Source organism: Oncorhynchus nerka, linkage group LG18, assembly GCF_034236695.1.
Source record: "Oncorhynchus nerka isolate Pitt River linkage group LG18, Oner_Uvic_2.0, whole genome shotgun sequence".
Classification (NCBI taxonomy): Eukaryota; Metazoa; Chordata; class Actinopteri; order Salmoniformes; family Salmonidae; genus Oncorhynchus; species Oncorhynchus nerka.
Window position 1 is genome coordinate 74,754,412 of NC_088413.1, and position 20,747 is coordinate 74,775,158.

The 20,747-nt window shown below is 45.7% G+C and overlaps 1 protein-coding gene across 2 annotated transcripts in view; it reads left to right on the forward strand.

Annotated features, from left to right (window-relative positions):
- dync1h1 (dynein, cytoplasmic 1, heavy chain 1) overlaps positions 1–20,747 on the forward strand; it is a 49,688-nt gene that overhangs the window by 16,705 nt on the left and 12,236 nt on the right. The window contains exons 23-54 of one of the 2 annotated variants that reach the window (XM_029688515.2): positions 26–199; positions 1,378–1,732; positions 2,024–2,218; positions 2,450–2,732; positions 3,037–3,137; positions 3,257–3,416; positions 3,646–3,886; positions 4,055–4,238; positions 4,559–4,771; positions 5,259–5,497; positions 5,733–5,889; positions 6,261–6,488; positions 6,654–6,884; positions 7,320–7,460; positions 8,430–8,663; positions 9,362–9,568; positions 9,967–10,088; positions 10,378–10,543; positions 11,362–11,525; positions 11,796–11,925; positions 12,255–12,388; positions 12,526–12,640; positions 13,039–13,200; positions 13,957–14,171; positions 15,161–15,365; positions 15,772–15,945; positions 16,129–16,248; positions 16,441–16,561; positions 17,392–17,587; positions 19,250–19,367; positions 19,857–20,072; positions 20,428–20,640. In XM_029688515.2, the coding sequence (XP_029544375.1) occupies positions 26–199; positions 1,378–1,732; positions 2,024–2,218; positions 2,450–2,732; positions 3,037–3,137; positions 3,257–3,416; positions 3,646–3,886; positions 4,055–4,238; positions 4,559–4,771; positions 5,259–5,497; positions 5,733–5,889; positions 6,261–6,488; positions 6,654–6,884; positions 7,320–7,460; positions 8,430–8,663; positions 9,362–9,568; positions 9,967–10,088; positions 10,378–10,543; positions 11,362–11,525; positions 11,796–11,925; positions 12,255–12,388; positions 12,526–12,640; positions 13,039–13,200; positions 13,957–14,171; positions 15,161–15,365; positions 15,772–15,945; positions 16,129–16,248; positions 16,441–16,561; positions 17,392–17,587; positions 19,250–19,367; positions 19,857–20,072; positions 20,428–20,640 (5,914 nt within the window). Of the gene's footprint in view, positions 1–25; positions 200–1,377; positions 1,733–2,023; positions 2,219–2,449; positions 2,733–3,036; positions 3,138–3,256; positions 3,417–3,645; positions 3,887–4,054; positions 4,239–4,558; positions 4,772–5,258; positions 5,498–5,732; positions 5,890–6,260; positions 6,489–6,653; positions 6,885–7,319; positions 7,461–8,429; positions 8,664–9,361; positions 9,569–9,966; positions 10,089–10,377; positions 10,544–11,361; positions 11,526–11,795; positions 11,926–12,254; positions 12,389–12,525; positions 12,641–13,038; positions 13,201–13,956; positions 14,172–15,160; positions 15,366–15,771; positions 15,946–16,128; positions 16,249–16,440; positions 16,562–17,391; positions 17,588–18,000; positions 18,197–19,249; positions 19,368–19,856; positions 20,073–20,427; positions 20,641–20,747 lie in introns of both variants that reach the window. The other variant, XM_029688516.2, reaches the window with a different exon arrangement.

A 20,747-nucleotide genomic window follows, 5' to 3' on the forward strand; every position in this document is an offset into this window, starting at 1 on the left:
ACCTTTTATTTCTCTCTCCATATAGCATCAGCACAGAGTTCCTGGCTCTGATGAAGAAGGTAACCAAGTCTCCTTTGGTGATGGACGTGCTGAACATCCAGGGGGTGCAGAGGTCTCTGGAGAGGCTGGCCGACCTGCTGGGAAAGATCCAGAAGGCTCTGGGAGAGTACCTGGAGAGGGAGAGGTCCTCATTCCCCAGGTAAGATGTTATCCATGTCTCTCATTTCCGTTTTTGTGAAAAATCTGGGAAATCCTATATCCGGTCTAAAGTGTAGGGTCTTTTCTCAATAGAAATGGCTCAAACCAAGAGCAAGTCCTGTTGTAGCGTACCTCTTGGTTTGAATTCTGAAAAAACATGGCCGTATCAAAAGCTTCGCACTTTAAAGTCAACCCTGGGTTGGGCTGGCCTTGGTGGGCTAGCTCGAATTGCGTTTCCACTACCTTGGTTAGAGAAATTATGTAATGTTGCTAGCTAGCCAATATGACTGTGCAGCCAGCTTTGCTAATGGTGCTAGCTAGAAAACTAAAACATTTTGCAGTCCTTTCGCAACAACTAGCTTAATAAACTTGCTAGCAATGTTGAAGAAATAATTCAATTAACCCTCACCACGCTGTAACTAAAGTTACCTTCTACTCCCGACGCCAGCTAGCCAAATGTTTAGCTTGCTAGCCAAATGTTTAGCTTGCTAGCCAAATGTTTAGCTTGCTAGCCAAATGTTTAGCTTGCTAGCTAAACGGTTAGCATCGTCGCCTACATAACAGGCTAACTAGCAGAATTCCTAACTTTGCTTCCCATGTCACTGGCTACTAGCTAGCAGGCAAACAACACACCAGACAGGTTTGATAGCTCACTAAAATCCCCTGCTATCTCACATTTGCTAGCCAGCATTTTTCAACTCTGATTTGCAAGCTAACGTTAGCTAGCGTTTGAGGGCCGACTGTTCTTATTAATGTTTGTGTAGTGCAAAAATAAATCACGGATCCACCTGTGTTGGTTATTTGTGTCATGTCTGACTACTGCAGTACTGCTTGTCCATATGCTAGCTAACAGCAACAAACCCAGATAAACTAAACTTGAAAGCATCCAGTGGCGATCAGCTTGTCATTAGCTGGCTAACGTTAGCTATATTATAGCTATAAAGTATTGTTGACTCTTACTGTTTTTAAATAAAATTATATATTTATTTGATTGTATATACATAGCCTTAGCAGGCTAAGCAGCAAGCTAAGCTTTTTAATCTGTAATATTTAGCCCCCCCCATTGAATAAATTAGTAGTTGCTGTTCATTTAGTATGGTCATTTAGTCCTGTATACACACTGTAAAGTGACTGATGGTCATCACATTCAGGATACACGTGTTTATTTATGTTTACCAGGTTCTACTTCGTTGGTGATGAAGACTTACTGGAGATCATCGGAAACAGCAAGAACGTTGCCAAGCTGCAGAAGCACTTCAAGAAGATGTTCGCTGGCGTCTCCAGCATCCTGCTGAACGAGGAAAACACGGTGGTGCTGGGCATCTCATCCCGTGAGGGCGAGGAGATCTTCTACAAGACCCCCGTGGACCTCCTAGAGCACCCCAAGATCAACGACTGGCTGACCCTGGTGGAGAAGGAGATGCGGGTCACGCTGGCCAAGCTGCTGGCCGAGTCGGTCACAGAGGTGGGCGCGTTCAACAAGGGCAACTCCATCGAACTCGATAAATACATCGATTGGATCGACCGATACCAGGTACGGAACGTCGCAGTGGGCTATTGTTCATCCAGCAGTCAGCCATGATCATGTTGAGTCGGCAATGACACAACAGAGATTGGCCCAGACCCACAGTCAATCAATTTTATTTACATAACCACTTTGTGACAAATATTTTTGTGAAAAGGGCTAACTGATAGTAATCCGGTTAGTAGCCCCAAAAGAATATCCATGAAAATTGTAGTCTGACCTGTAACGCCCACAAAGATCTTGAAACCAATTTAAACATGTTGAAAAACATATCTCTCTCTTTCCCTCTACTAACTCCAGGCTCAGCTGGTAGTGCTGTCTGCTCAGATCGACTGGTCTGAGAAAGTGGATGCCGCTCTGACCACCATCTCGGGTGGCGGGGATATGTCGCCCATGTCGAGCGTGCTGACCAATGTGGAGGCCACCCTGAACGTGCTGGCCGACACCGTGCTGATGGAGCAGCCTCCACTCCGCAGGAGGAAGCTGGAACACCTGGTGAGTGGAAGATGACACATCGGCAGACACTCTGGACAAGTTGGTTTGGAAGAATGGGTGTAGCTTTTGAGAAGAGCGTTCTCCAAGTAGGATTTCAAAGATGATTAATTGTTAAATGCACAGACTTTGGCATCAAGCTTTTCTCTGTCAGTCCAATTCTAAGCACTTAGAAGTATAGTCCCACTATCCAAACGGATGATAAAGTAAACTGTTTGTGCTCCTTTCCTATAGATCACTGAGCTGGTCCACCAGAGGGACGTGACCAGGCAACTGATCAAAAACAAGGTCGACAACCCCAAGTCGTTTGAGTGGCTCAGCCAGATGCGCTTCTACTTTGACCCCAAGCAGACGGACGTGCTGCAGCAGCTGTCCATCCAGATGGCCAACGCCAAGTTCAACTATGGCTTTGAGTACCTAGGAGTCCAGGACAAGCTGGTCCAGACCCCGCTGACCGACCGCTGCTACCTGACCATGACACAGGCCCTGGAGGCCAGGTTCGGTGGAGCTCCCTTTGGTACGCTCCATGAACTGTATGTCACAACTCCAGTCCTCGGGGGCCTGATTGGTGTCACACTTTTGCCCCAGCTAACACACCTGACTCCAATAACTAACTAATCATGATCTTTAGTTAAATGTGTAATTAGTTTAAATTAGGTGCGTTTGTTAGGGATAGGGGAAAAGTCTGACACCAATCAGGCCCCCGAGGACTGGAATTGCACAGGCCTGCTCTAGACTCTACATAGCCAATAGAGTAGACAGTTTAAATTCTGAACGCCAAACTGAGTTTTAACTTTATAGCATATCCTCTTTATTTCCAGGGCCCGCTGGAACTGGAAAGACCGAGTCTGTGAAGGCTCTGGGTCACCAGCTGGGACGCTTCGTCCTGGTCTTCAACTGTGACGAGACTTTCGACTTCCAGGTACGCTAATACTGACTGATACTTTACACTAAAAGAGGCTAATCTTGGATTAATGTTATTTTCAGAATCAGAGAAGCCTTTTTAAAAAAAATTATAAAGATCTGTTTATCTGTCTCCAGGCGATGGGTCGTATCTTCGTGGGCTTGTGCCAGGTAGGTGCCTGGGGCTGCTTTGACGAGTTCAATCGTCTGGAGGAGAGGATGCTGTCGGCCGTCTCACAGCAGGTCCAGTTCATCCAGGTGGCCCTGAGGGAGCACAGCAACCCCAACCGAGACCGCAGTACGTATCTCCACAGACTCATTAAAAGCTTCTTAGAATTTCATTTGAAAGTGCTTTTTAGTCCATGAAAATGTGTTGTCTGAGAGGCCTTATGTTATTAAAAAAAAAAAAAACATAATATTGAATGACTGACAATATTGCATCGTTCATTTCAAACCAAGCATGTTTTCATATGGCGGTACACTTAAGAAAGTAAGTTGATCCATGTCGCCGTTTCCCCCTTCTCCAGGTGCTCCTGTCACCTGCGAGCTGCTCAACAAGCAGGTGAAGGTGAGCCCCGACATGGCCATCTTCATCACCATGAACCCCGGCTACGCCGGCCGCTCAAACCTGCCCGACAATCTGAAGAAGCTGTTCCGCTCCTTGGCCATGACCAAGCCTGACCGCCAACTCATCGCCCAGGTCATGCTCTACTCACAGGGCTTCCGCACCGCGGAGATCCTGGCCAAGAAGATCGTGCCCTTCTTCAAGTATGTTCTATATTATCTCCTATTATGTAGTATGTACTATATTTCCAACAACATTTGAGAGATCAAATAATGTGAAATATTTCATGCATGCCAGCACTACTACCCCTGAAATTGGTTTTGTGTTCCTTCTCATTGACTGAAAATCTATTTTTCTCTCTGCACCTGCAGGCTGTGCGACGAACAGCTGTCCTCCCAGAGTCACTACGACTTTGGCCTGCGAGCTCTCAAGAGCGTGCTGGTCAGCGCCGGCAACGTGAAGCGGGAGCGCATTCAGAGGATCAAGAAGGATAAACGTGAGCGCGGCGAGAACGTGGACGAGAACGAGATCGCGGAGAACCTCCCCGAACAGGAGGTAAAGGAACTGAAGTATCTTTGGGTTTTCTCTCTTCAGTTTTATGCATTATTAAAAACATACTAAAACTACAGTCACAATACACAATACCAGTTGTATGACCACCAGCTAATCCCATGAGCCATATTTCTTTACACTGGGTTAGGAGACCATGCCACCCAAAGTATAAAGATTAAAAGGACTGCCAATATTGCATGTATGGCATGAAGGGGTTGTCGCCTAACCTAGAAGATAAGTCCCCTTTCCTCTGTGTCTCTGTGGAAGTGATAGGACCTCTAGAAGTGATGTCACCTAACCTCTGTGTCTCTGTCCATGTTCAGATCCTGATCCAGAGTGTGTGTGAGACCATGGTACCCAAGCTGGTGGCTGAGGACATCCCCCTGCTGTTCAGCCTGCTGTCGGACGTCTTCCCAGGCGTGCAGTACATGCGCGGCGAGATGACTGCTCTGCGCGAAGAGCTTCGCAAGGTCTGCGCCGAGATGTTCCTCACCTATGGAGACGGAGACGACGTGGGCAGCATGTGGGTTGAGAAGGTACGTAATGTTGTCCCCAATTATTCACTCTGTGGTTTCACCCAGAAATATACACCTACTCATTCAAGGTGTGCAAGCCTGTCATTAAGTCAATGGGTGGCTATTTTGAAGAATCTCAAATATAAAATATATTTTGATCTGTTTAACACTTTTTTTGGTTACGACATGATTCCATATGTGTTCATAGTTTTGATGTCTTCACTATTATTCTACAATGTAGAATTTTTTTTTTTTTTATTAAAAAAACTTAAATGAGTAGGTGTTCTAAAACTTTTGACCTGTAGTGCAGATTGGCAAAACTAAACTTTCTTTATGCTGATATCAATTGTTACATCTATGACAGTATTGTTACTACTTGGAATGTAATTCCCTTAGAACCTTTGGTGTCGACATTGATTAAAATGTCTGAATTTGAAACCAAGTTTGTCTGCACTCCCATGATGTCAGCTAAGTGTCAAGTCTGTAATGTTAAATCATATCATTCCAGGTGCTCCAACTGTACCAGATCACCCAGATCAACCACGGCCTGATGATGGTGGGACCCTCTGGCAGTGGCAAGACCATGGCCTGGAGGGTGCTGCTCAAAGCCCTGGAGCGCCTGGAGGGGATGGAGGGTGTGGCCCACATCATCGACCCCAAGGCCATCAGCAAGGACCACCTGTACGGAACCCTAGACCCCAACACCCGTGAGTGGACCGATGGGCTCTTCACGCACGTGCTCAGGAAGTAAGTATTAGCAGGCTTCAATGTAATGTATTGTTGTTCAAGCTATTCTATGTAGTGTGCTTATTTTAAGCACCACGTGGTCTCGCGACACGACTGGTGTCCCCCAGGGCTCTGTACTAAGCCCTCTTGGTGTCTCTTGTAATTGTCAGGTTGATACTCAAAGTTTTTCTCTTTTTGTATTACAAATCCAGTCAATTAATTAATCAATTGTTTTGGGGGATTTTTTTCATCCCAGGATCATTGACAACGTGAGAGGCGAGTTGCAAAAACGGCAATGGATCATCTTTGATGGTGACGTGGACCCCGAGTGGGTAGAGAATCTCAACTCTGTGCTGGATGACAACAAGTTGCTCACCTTGCCCAACGGAGAGCGTCTCAGCCTGCCGCCAAACGTATGTCGTGTCATCTGTAATACATCTGTAATACCATTGGTCACCCTGTGAAGTCAACTTTTGAAACACACTTGCACATACTGATTCAGTTTTAGTCCAGGTGGAGGTTTAATTTGAGTGTGAAACTGCGCCATTGAATAAAACTGGTCATTATCTTTTAGTCCAAAAAAAAAGATCTAGAAAAAGTTGTGTGTAACTCTTTTATTTATTTATATAGTTTACAGTTTATTCACTGTTAGTCAGCACCTCCACACTAAACAATTTTCTCTGGGTGTGTTCCAGCTCCAGCTTTTATTGGTCCAAAGGAGACTACCATTAAAACGATTTACATTTGGATCTGTGACATCAGCATTCCTCTAATGTGTCTGTAGGTGCGCATCATGTTCGAGGTGCAGGATCTGAAGTATGCCACCCTGGCCACTGTGTCACGTTGCGGCATGGTCTGGTTCAGCGAAGACGTGCTCAGCACTGACATGATCTTCAACCACTTCCTGGCGCGTCTGCGCAGCATCCCATTGGACGAGGGCGAAGATGAGGCTTTCCGCATGCACAAGGGCACCGAGGACGAGGGCGAGGAGACCGCCTCCCCCATGCTGCAGGTTGGTACTGTTGCTACCCGGGTCCTGTTCAGTAGGGCGCAACAAAACACTTGTTTCACTCTGTTGGAAAACATTTTCTCCCTATTGAACACAGCCCTGGCTCATCTAGTGTTACGTTAACAGTTTTGTAACACTCCCCATTGTCCTCTCTCTCCCCCTCTCCAGATCCAGAGGGACACAGCGGCCATCCTACAGCCCTACTTCACCTCCACTGGGCTGGTGATCAAGACCCTGGAGCATGCCTCCAAGATGGAGCACATCATGGATTTCACGCGGCTGCGTTGTATGGGTTCCCTGTTCTCCATGCTACACCAGGCCTGCCGCAACGTGGCGCTCTACAACAACAACCACTCAGACTTCCCCATGCCCAACGACCAGCTGGAGCGCTACATGCAGGTCAGTCAGCGGTGCCACAGCGCCTCCTGCTTGTGGGGAGGCTAAATGGAGTCCCTCAGGGCTTGGTGTCAATTCCATTTGAATTCATTTAAGTTTAGGAGATTAATTGAAATTGTAGTTCAAGAATCGAGTAGTTGGGGGGGGGGGATGCAAATGTTTTTTCAATTTACTTGGTGGATTGATTGAGTTGAAACTATCCTGTCAGACTGGAGACTTACCCCAGAGAATGAAATCTGATGAATCCAGAGAACATTGCACTAAGCAGCTCCTCTCCTGTCACACTAAGCATCATTATTATTATTGAGTGCTTCTACATGGGTTTGTAACAATGCTGCATTAATTGTAAACTTGATTTTTGTACAAAAAATATATTAGAAAAAATAACGAATGGGTTTTCTAAATGTTAAACCATATTTCTGCCGTTTGGGTCCACAGAGGTACTTGATCTACGCCGTGCTGTGGTCCTTCTCAGGCGACGGCCGGCTGAAGATACGTGGCGAGCTGGGTGAATATATCCGCCGCATCACCACTGTGCCCCTGCCTTCGGCGCCCAACGTGCCCATCATCGACTACGAGGTAGGAATGGACGTGCTCTTGAATCTCAGATCATCAAGCTGAATAACAGTGGCTCACCCATTTAACTCTCATTAAAATTCTAAAGTTTTTTTTTTTTTTTTTTTTTTTTGGTCCTATCCTGTGGTAGAACTGGAGCCAGGGCATAACATTAACTTGAACTATTAAATGAATAAACTTTTTGGTCTGGCAGGTATATAAACAAATCTACAAGACACATTTTTTACCAGACAAATGTAAAAGAAAAAATAATTGCCACTAAAATTACACCAACAAAACACAAAGGGATGACCATGCTTTGTAATGTTTCTAAAACATATGTATTACTAGTTAGAAGTAGTGTGATGTGTTTAATTTCAGTTTTTTTTAACCTTTGAGTATTTTAACCAATATATCACAGATGAGACAAATGTTCACCTGCCCCTTTAAGGGCAGGGGGTTACCGTGGTAACGTAACAAGTCATGTTTGTGCCCGTGAGATTCTGTTGAAACTCAAAAATAGAAAAACATCCTAGCTTGTGAACAAACTATGTAAACAGCTGGGAAACACAAGAACAAAGTCTCACTTCAGTAGATTTTTCGTTCTAAAAATGAATCTTTCACTCAGCTCTTCACATGTGCACAGGCCCAAGCGAGGCAGTGTGAAGAGTCATAGTTCTTTGTGCGATTTCATTTACCAGCTATGAAACAAAACGACAAATACTTTTAAGACTGCTACTGCAGCATCAATATTACTATAAATGTGATCATACTTGACTAGTGAAATACTTGCACTGTGGAGCCCCGACCACCCACTAACGTGGCTGGTGAAATATCATTTTTACCCACCGATACCAAAATGTATCAGCATGTGTTAGACCCTAACAGGAGCCCTGAGTTTTTCCTGTTTTCCTGACCATATGAGCTAGGAACTAGGAAAACTTCTTGTCCCTAGAATTATACCACAACACTCCTTGTTTTTGGTCCCGTCAGGTCACCATCTCCGGTGAGTGGCAGTCGTGGCAGGGCAAGGTGCCACAGATCGAAGTGGAGACCCACAAGGTGGCTAGCCCGGATGTTGTGGTACCCACCCTGGACACGGTGCGCCACGAAGCCCTGCTCTACACCTGGCTGGCTGAGCACAAGCCCCTGGTCCTCTGCGGCCCGCCCGGCTCGGGTAAAACCATGACCTTGTTCAGCGCCCTCCGAGCTCTGCCTGACATGGAGGTAAGTGTGGTCCCATCAGGAACGCCGTTTACTGGGGTTAGATGGCGCTAGACCTGTGGGTTTCAATTGTAGTCTAAACTGACCTGGTCTAAGTCATGGGGTGATTCTCAAAATGCATACTACCGTGCTCTGAGCACTCGCGGGTCGGAGTACGAGTCCAAATCAAAGTATGAGTACAGTTATCAAATGCGTACTCTCTTTGTACGTATTTTGATACCTGCATCGTTGCAAGCTTCAACTGGAAGTAGGCAAAGAAATAAGAGGCAAACAAGTAAAAATTTTTTTTTACACAATGTATTAAAATCAATGTAATGTTTTATGCGTTCTCCGTGCAAGAACGTCCTCGGAGAATGCACCCGGAACACGGTAGTATGCATATTTTATTGTTGTGCTGAATTGGAACAAAAGCCGGCGCACCCTGCATCCCTTCAGCTGGTCACCATAGAGATGGACTTAGGTCAGCTTCCAATGTCCACTTGGAATGCAGTCCACTTGGAATGCAGTCCACTTGGAATGCAGTCCACTTGGAATGCAGTCCACTTGGAATGCAGTCCACTTGGAATGCAAAACCCAATACATTGCTAATTCCACAATAAGTCTGCTAGTGTGGACATTGGACCAGAGGCTAAATCTTCAAGTGTGCCAATGAGTCTTTCAAATGAATAATAGGTCTTCTTGCCTTCCACCTCTGCTCCCAGGTTGTGGGTCTGAACTTCTCCAGTGCCACCACCCCGGAGCTCCTGCTAAAGACCTTCGATCACTACTGCGAGTACCGTCGCACGCCCAACGGTGTGGTCCTGGCCCCCGTGCAGCTGGGCAAGTGGCTGGTGCTCTTTTGTGATGAGATCAACTTGCCTGACATGGACAAGTATGGTACCCAGAGGGTCATCTCCTTCCTCAGACAGGTGAGGCGGTCTCAACGTGTACATACATACACACGTACTGGCTGTGTCTCAATAGGTTTAACATGACTCCTTCCTCAATGACCTTTCTACCTATCAGTGGTACTGAAGTAAAGGAGACCAGGAAGAATGCCATTTGAGAATGGGCCGGTGTGTTCTGAAGTTAAACACAAAGGCAAGGATGGGCAACCCTGGTCCTGGACCGCAGGCACTTCATTTTTTTATTTAACCGACCTGTGTTGAATTTAGGAAATCACTGAATTGATCAATTATCTGTTGGTCAGGTGTGTTGCCTGCAGCACTCCAGGAACAGGGTTTCCTACCCCTGCACAAAGGCCTATGTTATGCTGAGTTCCTGCGAGAGCATTAGCTCACCTTCCTCTGGTGTTTTCCCCCTGCAGATGGTGGAGCATGGAGGCTTCTACCGTACCTCAGACCAGACCTGGGTCAAGCTGGAGAGGATCCAGTTTGTGGGAGCCTGTAACCCCCCCACCGACCCCGGCAGGAAGCCCCTCACCCACAGGTACTGTCAACATGACCTATGTCCATTTTGAGACCATGTAGCGTTTTCCTAGGTCTTGTTTATTAGTAGCGACTCACATGGTACACAGCGAGGGAGCGATGTGACAAACTCTAGCAAAACGTTTTGAAACAGGAAAAGGAGTGTTTTGTATAGGTGAAGTAGTCCCCTACCCGTTTTCAGTCAGTTTTCTACCGTTTGGTGCCTAATGAATACGACCCCGGCGTCGACTCACTGGTCGGTTTTGAATGATGGGTAACTGTTCTGATTTTTTATTTATTTTTTATTCCAGGTTCCTGCGCCACGTGCCAGTGGTGTACGTGGACTACCCCGGCCCCGCCTCCCTCACTCAGATCTACGGCACTTTCAACCGGGCCATGCTGCGTCTCATCCCCTCGCTGCGTACCTTCGCTGAGCCACTCACCGCCGCCATGGTGGAGTTCTACACCATGTCTCAGGTAAGAGCTTACATATCAAACATAGACGGATAAAGTAGTAGAGGTATTTACAGTTATCTACAGTAGTAGAGGTATCTACAGTAGTAGAGGTATCTACAGTTATCTGCAGTAGTATAAGTATTTCGAGTTATCAAATTTCACCATGGCTTATGCCATGTTAGTCAGATATCAAAATAACAAGATCAATGGGGGCCCCCTGGAGGTCAGGGCCCCTGGGCGCGTGCCCGGTCCGTATTCGACAACAATTAGTTTAGATGGCTGGCGTAGACTAACATGCTCATCTAAAAATGGTTGCCTGTCAGTAACTGATGAAACCAGAGAGAAACTGCTGATGCAAAATCAAATTTTAAAATGGTGTATTCTACTATTCTGACTCTAAACAGTAAGTTGAGACCCTGTCTGAGTTGCTATTTTTATATATAGGAAATCACTGAATTTTTTTTTTATATATAATTTTTTTAAACTTGCAACCCACTTTGGGTCATGATCTACAGCACCAGTATTATCAACAGTAGTATTATCTAATGTAGTATTTACAGTTATCTACAGTAGTAGCCATTTTATGGTACCACATCTTCACAAATATGTCTTGTATGAGAGCCACTATAGGAATCACTCACAATGTCTGATTTTTGTAGTGCTGAACACAATGGTAGGATAGGATGTAACCTAGTCCCAGATCAGTTTATGCCATCTTGTTAAAACCTCAGGTTGTTAGCAAAACATCACAAACTGATCTGGGACCAGGGTAGATTGGATGTGCTGTAAGGGAACTGACCTTTTTGTCCTCATGGCGCATGTCCCTCTGTCCACTACAGGAACGCTTCACCCAAGACACCCAGCCCCACTACATCTACTCTCCCCGTGAGATGTCCCGCTGGGTGAGGGGCATCTTCGAGGCCCTGCGGCCCCTGGAGACACTCCCTGTGGAGGGTCTCATCCGCATCTGGGCCCATGAGGCCCTGCGCCTCTTCCAGGACAGGTGTGTGTGTTCAGTCCTTAGGGAAGTAGCCAGACTCCCCCAAAGTAGCCTAGTAGAATCTTTGGGGGAAAGATTGTTTAGCGTTATTAATATGGCTTGTAGTTTTCCCTTGCCAGGAATAACACCAGGTGCTTGTTCCAGGCTGTAACCAAGGCCCTGAGTTTTCTTGATTGTGTGACCTGATTTGATTTTAAGAGTTGGATGTAAAGAGATCAATGTTGTTGTCTAAGGTCCTGACTGACCTGTTAAACTATTCTCTCCCGTGCACAGGTTGGTGGAGGATGAGGAGAGGCGCTGGACAGACGAAAACATTGACATGGTGGCCCTCAAGCACTTCCCCAACATTGACCGTGAAAAGGCCCTCAACAGGCCTATCCTCTACAGCAACTGGCTCTCTAAGGTGAGCTTCCTGCCCATAGTAGCAATATAATACGGTTCTGTTTATACAGACGCAATATAAGTAATTTTTTTATATATATATTACTGCACTGTCCCTTTCGCTAAACCTGCAATAACATCTGCTAGACACGTGTATGTGATTTTGATTTGAGACTCAATATATTATGGTTCTGTTTAATTCTGTGTATCGGCATATGTTGCAGCATCACCTAACTACCCTAGACATACCCACCGTGAATGTAGAGCCAAGAAATTGACAATCATGGCTTGTGTCGGGTTGAATGAAAGATGTTAGTTTTTGTGTTAATGGCTGTCTGTCCCCATCCTCAGGATTATATCCCAGTGGAACAGGAGGAGCTGCGAGACTACGTCAAGGCCCGTCTGAGGGTCTTCTACGAGGAGGAGCTGGACGTGCCACTGGTGCTCTTCAACGAGGTTCTGGACCATGTCCTCCGAATCGACCGGTAAATACATTTTAAAAGAATACTTCTCTGCTTCAACATTGTGAAATTTAGCACGTGGATACACTTTAGTTTTTTTGTTGTTGAAATGACTCCTTACTTGACACTGTTAAAAACGGCCAATTCTTGTCCTTTTCCAGAATCTTCCGACAACCCCAGGGTCATCTCCTCCTGATTGGAGTCAGTGGAGCAGGAAAGACCACCCTGTCCCGTTTCGTGGCCTGGATGAACGGCCTGAGTGTCTATCAGATCAAGGTTAGTAAAGAAAAGTCCTGTGGTAATGGCTAACTGTAAATCTAACTCTGTTCCTTTTGAATTACCATTTTAAATCTATCTGAATCGTCATCTCGACACAATACGACAAAATATTATGGGTGGGAAAAGTAGTGTTTCAGAGGTGTTTTTTTATTTTTTTAAATTTAATTTTCTTATTTCACCTTTATTTAACCAGGTAGGCCAGTTGAGAACAAGTTCTCATTTACAACTGCGACCTGGCCAAGATAAAGCATAGCAGTGTGAACAGACAGCAACACAGTTACACATGGAGTAAACAATAAACAAGTCAATGTAAAAATGGAACAAGTCTATATGTAGGTTCTAATGAGTTGAGTGGTTGAATGAGGTGCTGACTGCATTGTGATGTCTGTGTCCAGGTCCACAGGAGATACACGGGTGACGACTTTGACGAGGACCTGCGGACGGTGCTGCGTCGCTCCGGCTGCAAGAACGAGAAGATCGCCTTCATCATGGACGAGTCCAACGTCCTGGACTCTGGCTTCCTGGAGCGCATGAACACCCTGCTGGCCAACGGAGAGGTAGAGGCTGCCAACCCAAGCTTACACTTGAATACTTAAAAATAGAACAGTCTCCGTTCCTCTGTCTGCACTGACGTTGAAGAGACAGGATGGGGTGAAGGCCAAATCAAGATCATATTGCTTTTACCTATCTTGTCAGCTCAGAGCAGAAGGGACAAGGAGAAGGTAGTCACTTTAAACAGATCCCCTGTCGCCTCTTCCATTGGTTCCTACCTAGATACTGCTATTGAGTAACTTGTTGTTAGGAAATACCATACCCTCAAGTTCCTATATACATGAACAAAGGTATGTGGACACCTGCTCGTCCAACATCTCATTCCAAAGTCATGGGCATAAATATGGAGTTGGTCCCCTCGTTGCTGCTATAACAGCCTTCACTCTTCTGAGAATGCTTTCCACTAGATGTTGGAACATTGCTGCAGGGACTTGCTTCCATTCAGCCACGAGCATTAGTGAGGTTGGGCGATAAGTTCTGGCTTTCAGTCGGCGTTCCAATTCATCCCAAATGTGTTTCAGGGCAGAAATTTGATGACTTGATTTGTTGGAAAGGTGGCATCCTATGACGGTGCCTAGTTGAAAGTCACTCTGAACTCTTCAGTAAGGTCATTCTACTGCCAATGTTTGTCTATGGAGATTGCATGGCGGTGTGCTCAATTTTATACACCAGACAGCAACGGGTGTGGCTGAAATAGCCAAATCCACTATGTCCACATACTTTTTGTGTGTGTATATTATCTAACATGTGTCCCTGCCCAGGTGCCAGGTCTGTTTGAGGGTGACGAGTACGCCGCCCTGATGACCCAGTGTAAGGAGGGCGCCCAGAAGGAGGGCATGATGCTGGACACTCATGAGGAGCTCTACAAGTGGTTTACCAGCCAGGTCATCAGAAACCTACATGTGGTCTTCACCATGAACCCCTCATCTGAGGGCCTGAAGGACCGCGCTGCCACCTCCCCTGCCCTCTTCAACAGGTGGGGGCCTCCTATATCCACACCTGCAGTCAGGGCTTAAAATGTACTTTTTGTTCCACCAACAACTGTGGCAGGTAGATGGAAAAAATCTACCAGCCACTTAAATTATTACCAGCCGAAATGTTGCTTTGCCATAATTAACAAACATAAAAACAGATGACCATGCTAAATGATTCTAACGCAAAAAAATATATTAGTAAGAAGTAATGTGATAAATTGCTCAATTTTGTTACATTTTTATTAATCAAAATATCAGATGAGACTAAATATTCAGCTGCCACTTTAAGGGCGGGAGGTTACCGTGGTAACGGGGCCACTCGAGTCATGTCACGTGGCCATGATTTTGGATCTGACTAGTAGACCCCGCATCTCTTCACTATCACTCAGAGCCTCCAAAAATGAATCTATCAGCACAAAGCTCCCCAGCCAGGCCTTGTTACTGCGTGAGGTGGGATATAGATTTTGTATTACTTTGTGCGATTAGCAGCTATGAAACAGCAGAAAAACGGCTACTGCAACATTTATAAATCACAACTAGCAAATGTGCTCCTACTTGACTTTTTGTCCTAAATGTTTATTTGCAAATTTAACGCTCTCTCTGTAGAGCCCTGCAAATTGACCACCCAGCTACGTGGCTGGTGAAATAGACATTCTTACCCGCCAATACCTAAATCTACCGCATTTGGCAGGTGCTAATGTTATGCCTAGCCGACAGTACAGTGGCGCTGGTATTACCTTAGTAGCTGACTCTAAACCCACTCAAATATTTCCATTGAACAGATTTGCACACTGTCACTGGTCCCGAGTAGTGGCTGATTCGGAAGTCTTAGAAAAAACATATATTTTTTTCACTGAATTAATTCTTTTGGATAGACGAGACACAATGCACTCAATCCCCCCCAGTCGTTTTCAGATCTGTCATGATTGTAGCCTTCCACTGCAGTATCTGTGTTGGACTCTCATAACTCTTTCTCCCTTCCCTTCTACAGGTGTGTGTTGAATTGGTTTGGAGACTGGTCAACTGAGGCCCTCTACCAAGTGGGCAAAGAGTTCACCATTAAACTGGACCTGGAGAAACCCAACTACAAGGTGCCTGACTACATGCCGGTGGTGTACGACAAGCTGCCCCAGCCACCATCTCACCGTGAGGCCATCGTCAATGGCTGCGTGTTTGTCCACCAGACACTGCACCAGGTAAGACTCACGCTTTGGTAATCAGACCTGGGTTCAAATTGTATTTTTATTTTATTTTTTCAAATACCTCAGCTGAGCTTGCCTAGTGCAATGGAACCAATGGAATAGTCCCAGAAGTGCACAAACACGGCCCATCTGGCACTCCAGACAGGCTCAAACAAACCCTTAAAGTATTTGAAAGAATAGAAATACCAGGCCTATGCACTTGTGGAGATCTGAGAGGATTTGATTGGTGTAAGCAATATAGTGAAACTACTTGATTATACCTGTCAATTCCTCTCAGATCTCCACAAGTGGGCTTAGAGGTACGATTTGGGACTGGGACAACATTTTAAACCAGGTCTGTCGATCATATGACGGTAAAATGGTACTCACGTTTGCTTAAGATGGCGTTCTTCCTCCTCAGGCTAACAGCCGTCTGTCCAAGCGTGGCGGGCGCACCATGGCTATCACCCCGCGCCACTACCTGGACTTCATCAACCACTACGCCGACCTGTTCAACGAGAAGCGCAGCGAGCTGGAGGAGCAGCAGATGCATCTCAACGTGGGCCTGAGGAAAATCAAGGAGACCGTGGACCAGGTGACGCTTCCTTCCATAATGGTCTTTCCTGACAAACATAAACTTAAGACGTGGATAGAGCTAGCTAGCTTGCAGACGTACAATTTGGGTCAGTGTTTCAAGATTATGGTAGATCTGTTTGGATTTTTATTGTCCATTCCAATTGTTTGTCACCATAGTCTGTATCTTGATCTTCACCCATAGGTGGAGGAGCTGCGTCACGACCTGAGGATCAAGAGCCAGGAGCTGGAGGTGAAGAACGCGGATGCCAACGACAAGCTGAAAAAGATGGTCAAAGACCAGCAGGAGGCGGAGAAGAAGAAGGTAAGAGCGAGAGGAACTATTTCACTGTATACCAGTGGTCTGACAATTCCGTCCCGCTGGGCCAAGAAATAAGCAGATCAGGTCCTGATGTGGCTCCCGGGCTGGGACTTTCAGATCTCTGCTGTATACTAACGTCTGTGGAAGTAGATGGTGGTTGTATTAGACCTGTGTGTTTTCCATTGGGATTTCTAGGTGATGAGTCAGGAAATCCAGGAGTCTGTGTACAAGCAACAGGAGAAGATCAAAGACAAACAGCTGAGTGTCAAGGTAGACCTGGATCAGGTGGAGCCCGCTGTTATTGAGGCCCAGAATGGTACGTCTCCCTTCTGTTTAATTTCCTTACACTTCTGATGACTGCTTTAGACATTGTTGCAACATCAGCTTCGAGGCAGACTGATCTATTTAACAAGCAGTGTTGTTTTGGGAGCGTTCATATTCACAATGTCACTGCTGCTGTTGAATGATTACATCCCCAAGTTTACATAATGAGATGCCCAGCTGATAGAAACAACAAGTTTACATTATGAGATGCCCAACTGATAGAAACAACAAGTTTACATTGAGATGCCCAGCTGATAGAAACAAGTTTACATTATGAGATGCCCAACTGATAGAAACAACAAGTTTACATTATGAGATGCCCAGGTGATAGAAACAACAAGTTTACATTATGAGATGCCCAGCTGATAGAAACAACAAGTTTACATTATGAGATGCCCAACTGATAGAAACAACAAGTTTACATTATGAGATGCCCAACTGATAGAAACAACAAGTTTACATTATGAGATGCCCAGTTGATAGAAACAAGTTTACATTATGAGATGCCCAACTGATAGAAACAACAAGTTTACATTATGAGATGCCCAGTTGATAGAAACAAGTTTACATTATGAGATGCCCAACTGATAGAAACAACAAGTTTACATTATGAGATGCCCAGGTGATAGAAACAACTTTGCTCTTTTTGAGCAGATTTCTTTTTCTTTCCAAGTTCTTTATTGTCCTCTCTCCCGCGGTCTCCCGGTACGAGATGGATATCTCTCTTCTTAATCTAACTTCTCTGCTTTTCTTCTCGCTTTCCCTCTTTGCTGTTGATTCTCCCCTCCGTCCTCTTGTGCCCCCCCCTCTGGCCGGGGTTAGCCGTTAAGTCCATTAAGAAGCAGCATCTGGTGGAGGTGCGTTCCATGGCCAACCCGCCGGGGGCGGTCAAGCTGGCCCTGGAGTCCATCTGCCTGCTCCTGGGGGAGAGCACCACAGACTGGAAGCAGATCCGCTCCATCATAATGAGGGAGAACTTCATCCCCACCATTGTTAACTTTTCTGCCGATGAGATCAGGTGACCATGAGTGTTTTGTTGGAGGGGGAAGATTGCGGCGGTGGGGTTTGTGTGACCGAGGGAAGGGGTGTCTGTGATTGTTCAATGGCAGAGAGGAGTTGTGTGATTTTGACATTTGATTTAACCAATTACAGAGCGGTTTGGTTTGAGCTGCCGACATGTTTTGGCACTTCTGCAGTAAAATCTAGAGCAAGACTCATTCCTGCTAGCAAGTTTTAAGAGATCCAAAAATTGCCTCTTTCTTCAATAGAGTTCAAATACCTAAACACCTCTGCCCTGAAACACAGTCCCTTTGCCCCCCTCTTCCAACCCTGCTGCTGTCAAACCCCCCTCCTCCCACCCCTTCTGTCCTGCATGGTTCCTAAAGAGTGGCCCCCCCCCTCTTTTTCCCTCCCCCATCCATCCCTCCCCAGCCGTCAGCTCTATTAAGCGTCACCATCTTGTTGAAGTGCGTGCCATGACCAACCCCCCTCCCACGGTTAAGCTGGCCTTAGAGTCTATCTGCTTACTGCTGGGCGAGGAGACTAATGACTGGAAAAAGATCAGACAAGTTATTGTCAGGGACAATTTCATCACCAACATAGTCAACTTTGTCTCAGAGGACATGAGGTACTGTGCTCATCCGTTTTATATTACTCTGATCGCAATCTTCCTCACGCAGTTGTGATTCACTGTGTTATTGTTAATTGCCAAGTGGTTGTCTTGAGAAATCAGAAGAGTAATGTACTGATTTATTGATAGTAGACCAATCTTGGCATGATTATGCTCATTGAATCAAGTTAGCATGTCCAGCAGTTGGCTAGATATGTTTTCTGACCGTAGTTGGTAGAAAAACAGTCTGAAATCAGTCACTACGATCTGTATCCATTTGGATGAAACATTTCATAATGATTCATACTAAATAGAATGCAATTTTCCAGTTGAAGGGCAATTTCACCCTAGCTCTGTCACAGTCATTACTATGTTAACAACATTAGGTTTTGTCATCTATCCATCAAAAATATCCCCAGTACAAGCTACAACAAGTGCATTTTCATTTCACCGGTAGAATCAAACTTCCTGTGTATTCGTCTGCTCCAAGTGTACCACCACTCCGGCATTCATAGCGAATGCACGATGCACAACGGGGCCAGAGCAGGTTGCACCACTCCACACCAAGCTGTAGTCTCTCATTGAATCGGCCAATAGGAGCATTGCTGAAAAGACATCTAATGGCTCTGTCAAACAAAGACAACCACATCTACACCCAGATGTATAGTGTGGTCGGTATAACATAGAGGCTTTGTGAAATGCCTTTTTAGATCTCATCCATCACATCAATACACCGGATGTTGCCATCGGGTGTATCGTTCAGCACGTGAAACCCAGACCTGCTGCCTTTGTGGTCAAATATATGTATATGTGAAACACTTCTCACTGTGCTAGAAGCGTTTCAGACACGATCCAAACAAACCCAGTCATATTTTGGTGAAATTTCCCTTTAAAAGCTGTAACAACCAAAAGGCTTTTTTTTAATGTTTGCTTCCTTGCATGCCACCCCTTTCGTACATAATTTCATCCTAATCATTTCTGAATACCCTGCTTTCAATTTAATTCATTTGACATTTTTTATACAATTGCCTGTTGCTCTGTCCTAACCCTGTGACCCTATTGTAAATGCAGTGAGTCAATCCGTGAGAAGATGAAGAAGAATTACATGTCCAACCCCAACTTCAACTACGAGATGGTCAACAGGGCCTCCCTGGCCTGTGGCCCCATGGTCAAATGGGCCATCGCTCAGGTAAGGAAACCACCTTTTTATTTTACCTTTATTTTACTAGGCAAGTCAGTTAAGAACAAATTCTTATTTTCAATGACTGCCTAGGAACAGTGGGTTAACTGCCTGTTCAGGGGCAGAACGACAGCTCGGGGATTTGAACTTGCAACCTTTCGGTTACTAGTCCAATGCTCTAACCACTAGGCTACCCTGCCGCCCCATGGGAACGGTGTAAGGGTGAATCTAAAGTCTTTCCTCTATTCCTTGCATCCTCTCTCCTCGTCTCCCTCTCAAAACACATTGGAGGAGAATGTCAGAGAGGAGGATTCTTGGATCTTCCAATGCATTTGGAGAGGACGTATTTGAGATTCATGTAATGTCTAATGAGTGCCAGGAGTAAATTCTTCCTTACCATGAGTAAAAAAAAATATTTTAAATAAAAAAAATAAAAAAAAATCTGCACCTTACTTATAACCTGCAATTATATTGACCCATCTCTTCCCCCTCTTCTAGCTGAACTACGCTGACATGTTAAAGCGAGTGGAGCCGCTGAGGAACGAGCTGCAGAAGCTGGAGGACGATGCCATGGACAACAAGTCCAAGGCAGAGGAGGTGGAGCAGATGATCCACGACCTGGAGTCCAGCATAGCCCGTTACAAGGAGGAGTACGCCGTGCTCATCTCTGAGGCCCAGGCCATTAAGGCAGATCTGGCCGCCGTCGAGGCGAAGGTAGGGAAGTCCATCCACCCATAAAACAACCATTTCACCATCTCCATAACCTTAGGAATTAGCAAGAGATACCATTTCTCCATAACCTTAAGAATTAGCAAGAGATTTAGGAAATACGTTTTTGAGCAAATAGTGTTTTTTTCAAAGAAAAAGGCGTGGCATCTCAACTATGAACATTCTGAAAGTCGATGCCCTAGACTTGACAATAGAATGTTGCCCAATGAGATGAGTGTTCGGTTTAAAACTACATTCCAATGTAAAGCAATTGAAGACTAGGTGGAAAAGCGCTGTATCAATCCAATCCATCATTGTTCTCATTGTTAAATCCGACCTTGACCGTCTTCTGTGAGTGCAGGTGAACCGCAGCACAGCCCTGCTCAAGAGCCTGTCTGCCGAGAGCGAGCGCTGGGAGAAGTCCAGCGAGACGTTCAAGAACCAGATGGCTACCATCGCCGGGGACTGCCTGCTGTCCGCAGCCTTCATCGCCTACGCGGGCTACTTCGAGCAGCAGATGAGGCAGAACCTCTTCACTACCTGGTCGCACCACCTGCAGCAGGCTAACATCCAGGTACTGGGGGGGTGTAGGTCACCTGCAGCAGGCTAACATCCAGGTACTGGGGGTGTAGGTCACCTGCAGCAGGCTAACATCCAGGTACTGGGGTCGGGGTGTAGGTC